This window comes from Monodon monoceros, unplaced genomic scaffold (genome assembly GCF_005190385.1).
Source record: "Monodon monoceros isolate NGI ecotype Baffin Bay Population unplaced genomic scaffold, NGI_Narwhal_1 Super_Scaffold_21, whole genome shotgun sequence".
NCBI lineage: Eukaryota > Metazoa > Chordata > Mammalia > Artiodactyla > Monodontidae > Monodon > Monodon monoceros.
In genome coordinates this window covers 29645724-29658338 of record NW_021703778.1, presented here as the reverse complement: position 1 = coordinate 29658338, position 12615 = coordinate 29645724, and the positions used below count along the sequence as shown (strand labels likewise).

General features: G+C 33.6%; 1 protein-coding gene across 16 annotated transcripts in view; it reads left to right on the top strand.

The window, feature by feature from the left end:
* Positions 1–12615, top strand: part of ZMYND11 (zinc finger MYND-type containing 11) — a 139962-nt gene that overhangs the window by 53572 nt on the left and 73775 nt on the right. For 14 of the 16 annotated variants that reach the window (XM_029236488.1, XM_029236494.1, XM_029236498.1 and 11 more), the window contains exon 2: positions 3257–3391. In XM_029236488.1, the coding sequence (XP_029092321.1) occupies positions 3276–3391 (116 nt within the window). In that variant the 5' untranslated portion in view covers positions 3257–3275. Of the gene's footprint in view, positions 1–3256; positions 3392–11684; positions 11799–12438; positions 12454–12615 lie in introns of those variants that run through there. The other 2 variants (XM_029236491.1, XM_029236490.1) reach the window with 2 other exon arrangements.

Genomic DNA, 12615 nt, shown 5'->3' with positions numbered 1-12615 from the left:
GGACTTTATTGTTTATATAATATAACTGGAAAAGTTTAATTTTATAAGTCCATATCAAAAGTTTATCATGTTCATAACTATGCTGTGCACCTTGGAAGACATGAAAAATAAGACACGTCTTTTCCTTACTTGAATTAATAAATTCTTTTTAGGAATTTAAAATTATTTGTACAAGGCAATACATTTGTAAGAGATGAATAAACAAATTACAATTAGAAGACACAAGAGAATTGAGTTTGATTCTTGTGAAAGCATTGGTCAGGAACATTTGCATCGTAGTAAGTCCTAGAAAGAATAGGGAATTTTTAGTAATTAGTAAAGGGGCAGGGAGAACATTCTAGACAGAACTGCTTAAACAAAGGGATAGAGTTATGAAGTTTGGGCACACATTTAGAAATTTTGAGTAGTTCAGTTTAGTAGAAATATAATATACATTCAGGTACAATAGACTAAAGTTTGGTTTGGCCAAAATAAAGGCCTTATATGATAAGCTGTAGGTGCCTAGAATATAAGAAACTAATTTTCTAAGATTTTCTTTTTATTGACAAACACCTAAATTACTATCCTTATATCTAGCCACATTATTAATCATATTTACTAGCTAATGGAAGGATTTTTGTTTACCTTATTATTATATTCCCAGAGCATAGAATGCCTAACATGTAACAAGCATGCCTGAAATGAATGATTTTAGATTTCATAAGAAAGGAGAATTTCAGTGATTGTACTTTAAAGAGATCTTGTCCTAATAAGTCAGGTTGTTTTTGGTACTTTCATAACATGCATCCAAGCTTCACTGTATTCACCTGACTTGGGTTTGCATCTTTGCAGTGTTCTATAACTATGAGCATGTTCTTTATGGTGTACCTTCATTACCAGGCATATCTACCTGTGTGACTCGGTGTAGGTAGATGTCAAAAATCTTTGGCTTTAACTTTACATCTGTTTTCCTGAAGTGTAGCATTGCTTAATTCTTTAATCTTGAGTTTAATCATTTCTAGGAATTAAGTGACATAACTTTTAGAATTTCTGCTACTAGTCTACTATATTCTTCTGGTTGTTATGTAAATAGTTATATTTGCTATTTATTTTAGTATTTGTAAATGTTAGCTTTGCCATTATATATCTTTTGTATTTTTGAATAAACTATTCTTAACTTTATATGTATTTTGAAAACATCAGTTGAGTTATATATATGTCAACTGTATCTGTTTGTATTCTAGTGTTTGTTCCAAGGATTGTAATACGCATCCTCGATTTAACATAGTTCCTCTTGAATTAGTATAATAAATACCATTTCACATAAAACGTAAGAATTTACAATGATATAATTACTTACTACCCCTTCCCCTCCTTTGTGCTATTGGGTTGTCATCTATATTTTACTCCTACATATGTTACAAACCTAATGATACCTAACAATTATTTTTGTTTGCTTTAAACAGCCAATTATCTTTTCAAGAAATTAAGAAATTTTATATTTTCCCACATATTTACCATCTTGTAGTGTTACTTAAGCTAGAAGTAGTATCTGTTTTGTCTGAATTCTCACAGCATATATTTTGTACCATTTATGTCATATATGATATTACAGTTAGTAGTTCCATGTATATGTCAAATTGCCTTTGCGAGTTTTATGTTTTTTTCTGTCAAGGACTAGAGTTCATACATTTTAAAATACTTCATTGTGTTTAGCTATTGCCTTACACAAAATAGGCAACATTTTTTTAAGTGTGCAAGAATGACTGAAATTTTGTTCTTTTATCTGAGTATTTGTATAATCTGACAAGTTGTATTTTTACAGTTCACCATTAGATGTCACTTTCTAACATTTTATATTCTTACCAATAAATTCCATAGCATATTGCTTATCAGATTTGGAAAGTTGACACTCCTATACAAGTGCACTTAAACTGAGAAGTTTCTGTACATTTTAAAGTGGTTACTTTCTAGAACAGAGACATTCATAAATAATTATAATTTTAAAAATCTCTTAATTTTATATTGAAGTTTATACTGAACCAACTAATTTTCCTTAAGTTTTCTTTAAAACTTGAATGCTGCTGTTGTTTTTGATTCTTAATTGATTTTGTAATTCTGAAAAGCACTTTCTTATTTCAGGAGCCTAACTGGTCCTAGACTCACCAGAAGAGAGTCTCTAGTTAAGCTTTAATGGCAAGTGCTGGTTTTTTTTGGGTTTTTTGGAGAAAGAGGGAGAATTGACTTAGCTGTGAAAAGAAATGTAGAGGTGGAGAAAAAGATTCATGAGGCTCTCCTGGCCAGTCATGGAATACAATGAAGTGCTAAGAATGAATTTTCCTTTTTATTCTCTCCTCTTAAAAGATAGGAAAGGTCAGGTCAAGGAGATTTCAGCCATCCCCAAAACTTTGATGTTTACCTATGCCTAAGGGCCTCAGCATCATAACCTGTATGATTTAGGGGTCAGGTGTCTCGGTGCCTAACAGGTCCCTCTGTGCCCAGTGGAGAGTCCAGGCGTGTGGCCTCTTCTTACAGTACCATCTCTCATCAGACATTCAGGCTGCAACTCCGTTTTTTTCCTCCAGTCTTGCCAGGACACAGCTGGTGGCCATTTTCCTCAGTCTATTCAGAATATTGAAATTTGAATAAATTAGCAATGTTGTTTCCTAATAACATAATGAATGACCAACACCTCATCCAAGCATCTGAACATTTCTAATAATGTGGGTCCATCCATGTCATCCTCTGGTATACCAACCCCCAGCCTTTCACACCTCAGCCAGAAACAACTATTCTATATTTTCTGTTTATGGTTTTATTTTTTAAAAAAAGGAATGTTGTTTTCATTATCAGTATGTCTATATTGAATTAAAATATTTAAACCATGAGTATAATAAAGTACTTCTAATTCGGACATTTAATTTCCATTTTGCATTGATCTGTCAAATTACACACAATGTAATATCAAAAATGAAATTTTATATAGTAACACTTTTGCTTTATAATAAATTTTAAATGTATATTTCTTTGACATATTGGTATAAGATGGCCACTCATTCTTCTTGGGAAGACCTTTTCTACTGTTGGTCTTGTAGTGTCATTCTTTGTGAAGTAATGAAGTGAAAAGTTTTATGGAGTAATTGGTGATGTGGATGGTAGAAAATAAAATAAAAAGTTGGCCATACTATATATTGAGGTGCTGAGAGTGTTACTTATATTGATGATAATTCATTTTGTAATCCGTGCTTTTCCCTTATGTTTTTGTATATTGCTACAGCTGAAGGAGTAAACAGGTCATGGCACGCTTAACAAAAAGACGGCAGGCGGACACAAAAGCTATCCAGCATCTTTGGGCAGCCATTGAGATTATACGGAATCAGAAGCAAATTGCCAACATTGACCGTATTACAAAGTAAGTAATTTTAAACAAAAAAAGTCTATGTAAAATTTTATATAAGACTTTGGGAGAAAAGGTCCAAAGATTATTTATTTATTTATTATGCTAATTAACATATATTACAAAGTACTAGATACTTTGCCTTACAGGAGTATAAAGTTGTTAGGGAAATAAATACTGAAACATACACAAGCAACTTGTGTTTAGAGGTTGTATAAATGAATATTAGATAAGTAAAGTATCAATGTGTACTATTTCCAATAGTACACTAATAGATTTATAGTTCTCAAAAATTTGTTAGCTCTTGAAAACAAGTCCTTATTTAAGTCTTTTATTAAAAAGGCTTTTAGTTAATCACTTGCTTTTATGTAAGCTATCTAAAAGTCTACTGTTCATTATTCATTTTAATGTGTGAATAATATATGCTACCATATAGCTTGGTGTAGGTATAGTAACATCTTACTAGTTTGTAGCACACTAACCAAGAATTTTTAACAATTTCATTTTATATTTTAGAAGTTAGAGTAAATATATCTTCAGTTGACAGAAGAAAGTTCTTCTTTATTTTCCAATGCTGTTTATCTTGGTAGTCCAAGATTCAGAACAGAAAAAAATCAGACTACTGTATGAATACTCTATTTACATGTTATGTACTAATTATAAGGGAGTCTTCAAATACAACTTGATTTTGTTGTGTTTGGTATTTTTAAAGGAATAAAGTTAAATTAATCTTTTAAAATGTTTGATATTTTTTTGTAATTTAAATAGAATTTCTTTATACTTATTCTCCAACACATTCTTTAGATGCTACCTATAAAAATGGAAAACAGATGATTTACGAAAGCCCATTTAATTAAGTGCTTATTTTTGTCGTTATTAATAAGTAACAAAGTTAAGTATCAGATTTTTGTCACTTAGCCATATTCTAGTGAAGAAGATTATAAGGGTTACTTGAGAGGGAAGGGACATGAGAAAGAAAGATGATGCTGTATATTGCTTTAACTCTATATTTAACCCTTTGAATATTTTAAAGTTGCCCATGTACAACTCCTAGCTCCTGTAGGTGAATAGAAGGGAAAAAAATAGATAACAGCTATGTGGAAAATAAGAATAAAATAAATAGTACATAATAATTAAATTACTTTTAATATTGGTGATATTGGAATAAAAGTTTTTTTTAACAACCTCAAAGGAGAAAAAGCCTTAAGTATTTTCCTGTGGTTGGGATTTTTAAAAAACCCATAGTTTCTGTATATCAAAAATTACTTACAGAAGAATGTAGAAATCTTTGGATTTAATTTTTTAAATTAAAGTCATTTAATCTTGACTGAGCTATTTCAACTTTACAGGCTATTACTTCTTATTAATGCATGGCATCTTTCTCTGAAAGCTCTAGGGACATTCTCTAGGAAGCTGTGGGAATCTCCAGGTGACATGTATAGAGTTTGGCTGACAAGGTTGCTGATGTGGGTGTCAGAGTAGTCTTTGGACGACCGTAACGTGTGTACATGTGTATACATGTTAAATTGTGAGCGATGCAGAGGCTGTTGACAGCACTGCACACCTCTTCTCGTTGTGCACAATGGATTGTCCATAAACATTCTGTCTCCTCCTTTCCTCATCAGTACAACCTTAAGGGTGCCAAGGCTTATTTACCTTCCTGTCCTAAGGTCCATCCATAGATCTTAAGATAGATATGAATAAATTCATTTACCTGCCAAATAGTCATTGTTTCATCAGTCTTATCTAAAGATGAAAAAAATACTGAGAAAATCAGAGGGTAAGTGTTTGAGTGGTTCCCAGTGTTTCTTCTGCTTCATCTCATCTGAGAGTATGTCATATTCCTTTTTATTACGGGGGTGCATTTAGAGCATCTTGTACTTCTTTCATAACACTAGTCACATGTGTAATTATTTCCCTGCCAGACCGTCAGCCCCGGGAAGGAGCTGTCTAGATAATTGCCTAGCCCAGTGCCTTGGCTTCTCAGCAGTGTTAATTTCCTTGCTCGTAACCCTTGCCAAGGTAAGTTAGGAAGAAGAATTGGACCATGACAGGAAGTCAGATCTTTTGCTTTAAAGTCTAATAATCTTATTCTGTATTCTAAATAGGTAAATACTTTTCAAGCTTTAGATTAATTTTAAATCAAGGTACTCTGCTTAGTTACAACTAAGTCTGAACATAGAGGTATCTTTAATCTTTATCCAAATATCTTAAGGTACTGAAGGCTTTAGTAGAGTTGATGTGAAGAATGTATATGTAGTCATTAAGTTTCATTCTATATTTGACTGGTGAGTGACTCCATAAAAATACAAACTGTACAGCTTCAGTCACGCATTAAGTTTTGGGCTTTGGGGTCATGGCTCTTTATATTTTGAAGCCTGGCACATCCTAAACACCGTAGTTTACCTCTGTATAATGTTTTAGTTCTGCTTGTTTTTATTTAAAATGTCTTTTAAGTCACTTTTAAGCTATAGGTTTCTCATTCATCTTTTTTTTTTGTTTTCCTTTGCAAATTATTTATCTAAGGACCTGGTTCATTTGCTCTGTTGTTTCCTATAGCCTGCCTTCACTGGTTTCATCCCTGTGGTGTACTTTAACCTGCTGCTCCTTCCTTTGCATCTCATGGAAATTAATAGTTGATCCTAAGGCTTGGGGGTGGGGGTGAGACTTCTTCATAGGTGGTGATGTGTTCTGCCCTCAGGAGGCCATAATGTATTTCATCTGGTGAGGTTAGTACTAAGCCTGGTATGCAGTGGCTAGATCCAGTAATTCATTAAGGATTGCAAAATAGTGATAATCTAGTTTTATCTTTTCTTTTTTAACTGGAATAATTCTATAAGGACATAAACTTCCCATCATGTATATGGTTACCATGTGGTATCGTTCATATCAGAAAGGTAGAATAACTGATTCTTTTATTTACCAGTTTTCACAATAGCATCCTCTAATGGCAACCAATTAGGTTTTGTTTTTTTTTTTTTTTTGTCATTTGGAATTCATGCGTTTCAATCCATTTGATATATATCAGTCTGTTTCTGATATAATCCCTATTGATGCTTAACTTTTCCCTTCTTTGACAATTTGGAGCCTCTTCACGTTGGCCCCTGAAGTTCCTCTCTGTTTTCTGACACGACAGAATTTTTTCAGGCTCATCTAGGATACACCCTGCTCCAGTCCTGGAACCACTGATTTCTCCAAGGGTCTCTGGTTTCTCGCAGTTAGAAATTATGTTTCAAGAGCATTTTTTGGCCTTCAGTGTGCTCATTGCTGCCAGGTTGGTCTCTCTTTCTAGGTCTTTTAGTGGACGAGTTAGGAAATACATATATTGTAAAAGAAAAAAACTACATCATGAATTCATAATGATATTTTCCCCTTGAATTTATGGCTACTGGTTTTTACTGAGCTATCTAAAATCTTTAACTCATTTCTTACACAGTAAGAGTCATGATTCTTTAGGACATCATGGATAATAACATTTTAGAATATCATGTAGTTACTCAATTGTTTCAGCCAACACTGCATCCCAAGCTGTCTGAGAATAATAGCATCAACACTTAACTAATAATAATTTCATGGAAACCATATAAGTTGTCTTGCCCATCTTTAAACAGTTGTACAAATTCTAAACTGTCACAGAAAATAGCAATTATGTATTATACTTTCTTCCTTACAACTGCCATTTAGTCTTACTTCTCCAAGTAAGTGTGTATTTCATGCTCACCACTGATATCTAAAGTTCATTCTCTAGTACATTCTTTAAAAAAAGTTTTTCACTTCCCCACCCCTGCAGTTTTATTGAGATACAGTTGACATATAACGTTGTATTAGTTCAAGGTGTACAACATAATGATTTGATACATGTTTATATTGTGAAATGATTACCACAGTAAATATAGTTAACATCCATCACCTCTCCTAGTTACGAAATTTTTTTTCTTGTGAAGAGAACTTTTTATACTCTCTTAACAATTTTGTATTGTTAACCATGCTGTACATTACACACCCAGAACTTATTTATCTTATAACTGGAAGTTTGTACCTTTTGTCCACCTTCACTCATTTTGCCCACCCCCAGCCCCTGGCAACCAACAATCTGTTCTCTGTATCCATGAGTTTAGTTTTTTAAGAATCCACATATACGTGAGATCATATAGTATTTATCTTTCTCTGTCTGACTTATTTCACGTAGCATAATGCCTTTAAGATTGATCCATGTTGTCACAAAATGATGGGATTTCCTTATTTTTTTATGGCTGAATAATATTCCACTGTGCATGTATACCATATTTTCTCTATCCATTTGTCTGTGGATGGACACTTTGGTTGTTTCCATGTCTTGGCTGTTGTAAATAGTGCTGCTATGAACATGAGGGTGCAGATATCTTTTTTTTTTTTTTTTTTTTTTTTGCGGTACGCGGGCCTCTCACTGTTGTGGCCTCTTCCGTTGTGGAGCACAGGCTCCAGACGCACAGGCCCAGTGGCCATGGCTCACGGGTCCAGCCGCTCCGCGGCATATGGGATCTTCCCGGACTGGGGCACGAACCCGCGTCCCCTGCATCGGCAGGCGGACTCTGAACCACTGCGCCACCAGGGAAGCCCCGCAGATATCTTTTTAAGATAGTGGTTTCATTTTCTTTGGATAAGTACTCAGGAGTGGAATTGCTGGATCATATGGTAGTTCTATTTTTAATTTTCTGAGGAAGCTTCATAGTTTTACATAGTGGCAGCTCCATCTAGTAGATTCATAATCAAGACTACCTGGGGACAAATATTTGAGTTCTTGCATGTTATAATAACAGTTGGTCTGCAGCCTTTTTACTTAAAAGGGAATTTGGTTGGATATAAAATCCTTAGCTTTTATTTTCTTTCTCTGAGGTTCTTATATATGTTATCTATTCTGGCTTAAAGCATTGCCATCAAAAAATCTGTTGACAAGTTGATTTTCTTTCTGTTGTGACTTTGTCCTTTTGCCTAGATTCACAAAGATTTTGTTTTCTTTGAAGTCTAGGAACTTGACTGTGTCTCAGTGTTGGTCATTCTAGGTTGTTTTGTTGGGTATACAGTGTCCCTTTAATATGTGTTTTTGAAATATTGAAAATTTTACTTTAAAAATGATAACAGTTTGACCCTTGAGCAACATGGGTTGAACCGTACAGGCCCACTTATATGCGTATTTCTTTCAATAAATACACACCACAGTACTACGTGATTCATGGTTGGCTGAATGCAGATGTGGAACCGCAGATACAGAGGGCTGACTGTAAAGGAAGATGGAGATTTTTGACTGCGTTGGGGGTGAGGCTGACTCTAACCCCCGTGTTGTTCAAGGGTCAATTGTATATATATCATCCATGGACTTTTATTATCTTGTTTAGTTGTCATTTTTTGGGGCCTTCTCTTATACTGTGTTGGTTTCTTTTCCTATCTTCTATATTTGTAATTTTCAGTTTGGGCAGTTATAAATAAAGCTACTATATATTTTTGGTTTTTAATATTTTCTTTCTTTACAACTTGAACTTATGACTTTTTCTGCTATGTACTCACTCTTGTGTGCCTTTTACTTTGGACTTTTTACTTCTGAAGTGATTTTTTCATTTACTTCGCATGTTTAAGTCATTTCTGAGTTTTTCTAATTCTGATTTATATCTTTCCTGTATCTTGGCATCATCTTCTTAACGTCTTTTCACGTGTTTTAAAATAGTAGTTACAGTTTTCATCTGTGTTATAGGCACATCGCTCAGGCGTGCTTTCATTTTAAGGATGTCCTGCTTCTTCAGCCAGTCCTTCCATGTGAAATCAAGCTTCCAGAACTTGTGTCAGGGAAAGGTGGTTGAGAATAGTTTTTCTAGATATGGCTCTAAAGCATCTTCTTATGTCACTTTTATGAAGAGCTTAACAATATGGCCTCATATTTACCATGATTTCCTGCTTCTTCTGTACCTTCTTCCAGAATTGTAATTTCTTTTGTACCCATTGTCCTTACATTGGAGATCTTTATGACCAGACTTCAGTAGTGTTTGGTACTTTTATTACTAGCAATTCCTCTACACTGTGGAGCTCTGTACTGAAAGGGAGCTTTGGATTATTAATTTTGAGTGTTCATAGGTCTCACTATGTTCTAGCCCCTTAAGGCTTTACCGTGAATTCACAAATTACCATCAATTACCTGCAAATGGAAGTGTGTAAAACCCTACGCAGTTTCAACTGCTGTTCTCAAATTGGCCCACTTTGCGTTTCAGTGACTGCCTGTTGGTTGTTTTACCCTCCTATACTCACTTCCATTAGGTGGTCTGTTGTGTCCCTTGCTTTCTCCTGCACAGGTGTCAATACCAATTGCGATTGCAGCTCTTGGAGATTTGTCCTCACCTACTAAGACTTTGGGATTCATGGGGATTCTCATCACTTAATTTTGTTGTTTATGTTGTGCAGGGGTTGGGTTGTTTGTTTGCTTTGGCTAACTCTTCTAGTAACTTTATGTAGAGGGTTTGGGAGACATTAAAAACCATGTTACTTCTACCATCTTCCCAGCTCACAGCAGTCTTGCCGTTTTTCTCAAAAAAAAAAAAAAAGTTGTTAAAGGTACTGTGTATTTTCTGAAGTCCTAAAGCAGAGCTAAAAGTGGTAAAAATTCCTTCTAGCAGAGGCAAGTCCAAGGAACATTTTTCATTTTTGTATATAACACTAGACACATCAGAATCTACAGCAGTATCATCTTCAAAGGATCATTAAAATATTAAATTTGTGTTGAAATTTAAAAAGAAATTTCATGAGTAGAAGCTTCAGGTCCTCCAAGTTAATCGAACAATTAGGGACTAATAACAATTTCTTTAACAAAATAGGATAATTTTTCTGTGTTGCAAATGTTTCTTCCACCCAATATGATGATGTCTAACTTTCAGGGTTCATAGCAGTAGCCTCCTGTTAGTTGTCAGTACACCTCCCTTGGAAAGAGTCCTGAGTCTTTTTTACCACTTTTTTTAAACTTTTCTTTTTTTTTTGTTTTTAACCTGCTAGTTTTCTGTTCAAAAAGGAGTAGAAAAGGTGCTGTAAATTAGAGAATCACTGTTGAGACTTATTGAATATTGCAGGTATTTAAAAAACATCACTAAGAGAAACTTCTTTGACAAGTTCTGTTATTTGGGGATGTGTTTTTATAAAAAGAGTCAATCTGAAATCAAAATACATGTATGGGATGAAGTTTGATTGTTTAAAATTAATGGGTAACCTATGCCTCTGATTTAAAAGCTCATGTTTATAAATTTGATTTAATGATGATATAAAATTCCATACATGTCTGCACTTGGAAACTAAATAAGCACAAATAAATTTTGGCCTCTCCAAAATTTTATAAAATATAAAAAAACATTTTATATTTTTAGAAACTGAAAGATGTTTTGTGATGTTCTAGTCATCATAAGATGGAAACAAATGATTCATTTTATCATAAAAAAGAATATACGTTAGTCAGTTTAGATGAACATAAGCATAGGCAAGAGTAGCTTCTCTTTTAAATGTCTATAAATGCTAAATTATAAGTAGCACATATGAATTCATCAATTTTTTGAAATTTGGATAGGTGTAATGAAATTAAAACTTTGAAATAGTTGATTGCTTAGCACTTATATAAAACAAATATTTATAAAATATTTTTATGTTTAAAATCGTGATGTTAGCCCGTGTTTTACAGTTTTTAAATCAAGGAGCAAAGAGGTGAAGATTCATATGACAATGAAATCAGTAACAGAAATGAAATTTAAACTTTGAATCCCTAAGATTCCCAGTATGATTCATAACTCATTGTCAGGTTATGTTTTAAAACGTCACTTATATTTTAATATCCAATAAAAATACTCATTGTCAGGTTATTTTTTAAAATGTCACCTCTATTTTAATATCCAATAAAAATAAGTTACATGTCATTTTTTCCTCTTTAATCCAAACAAATTATTCATATCTAATTTGGATAATTATAATATAGCATTAGAGTTTCATAAGTATTCTAAGTAATAGTTATAATTTAAAGACATATTTTTGAAGTAAGTATGGATTTTATATTAGTCTCTACCAGCATTATTGGCTAACATTATTGGTGTCATTGGGAGAGGTCAAATTAATTTTTTTGTTTACTATTGGAAAAAGCAGTAGAAACTTTCTTTCCTGTCTTGAACAACTTTGATTTTGTGTTTCTAGAGGTAACCATGTTTGTGACTAGCATGATTAGACTAACATTGGATTGGTTGACTTAGTCCCATTCAAGTTAATGTTTCAGATTAGGGCATCAATTAATTACATGTATTGCTTACTTTAGGGTCAAACCCCAGTTAGAAAATGTGACCTCTGACCTCTTGTGACATGTTTGGCATTGAAATTTGAGTTCTCCTGGAGTTCTTCCTGTCACTACAGACAGACATAAGCCCAAACTGTAAGTCTTCTTCATGTGTAGGTTGCCTTTGAAGTTGCAACTAGGTACACATTATTTATTTATTTGTTTGTTTATTTATTACAGTTCAGTTTTATGAAACCCATGATTTCTAGGAACTATTTGTTAAGTTATAATTTTGTCTTTGTCAATTTCTATTCCCTTATAAGATTTATTGCAGAATAGGAAAATGGCCATTGCCTAAGTTACTTCTTTGAAAATAAAGTTAGTTTTAAAAAATTAGCAGTTAATGTTATGCTGTATATGTACTTCCAAGAATTCTTCATTCTCATAACTACATTCTCATTTCAATCTACGTTGATTTATTCTTTCTTATATATCTTCTTATGGTAGCAGATTGGCAGGTACAGTTTACCACTGTTACCATTGTTATTTTATTTTACATAATAACAGCCTTACAGAAGAAGTAACTGATTCTGAAGAACCATAATCCACAGTTCTACAGTGAGTTTTTTCTAGTGGCACTCGCCTTGTCTTGGATTGTTGTCTAGCTGTTTTCATGTTTCACATTTCTCTGCAGTTCTGTGATGGAAACATACAGACAAGGCACAGAAAAGTGTCAATAACCATTAAAGAATAAAACAGTAGTACCAAATAATAGGAGAGGTATCACAGACAGAAGACAGCTCAGCCCCATGTGAGTGGAATGTTTAATTAATAACATGATAGACCTTATTTGAGGGGGCAGTCACTGAGGGAGAGTCAGGGAGGCCTTATGGAGGGTATGGAATTGGTCAGGCCTTGGAAGTTGGATGGGATTTGGTGAGGCAGAGAGGGGAGTCAAAACAGAGGGACTGTA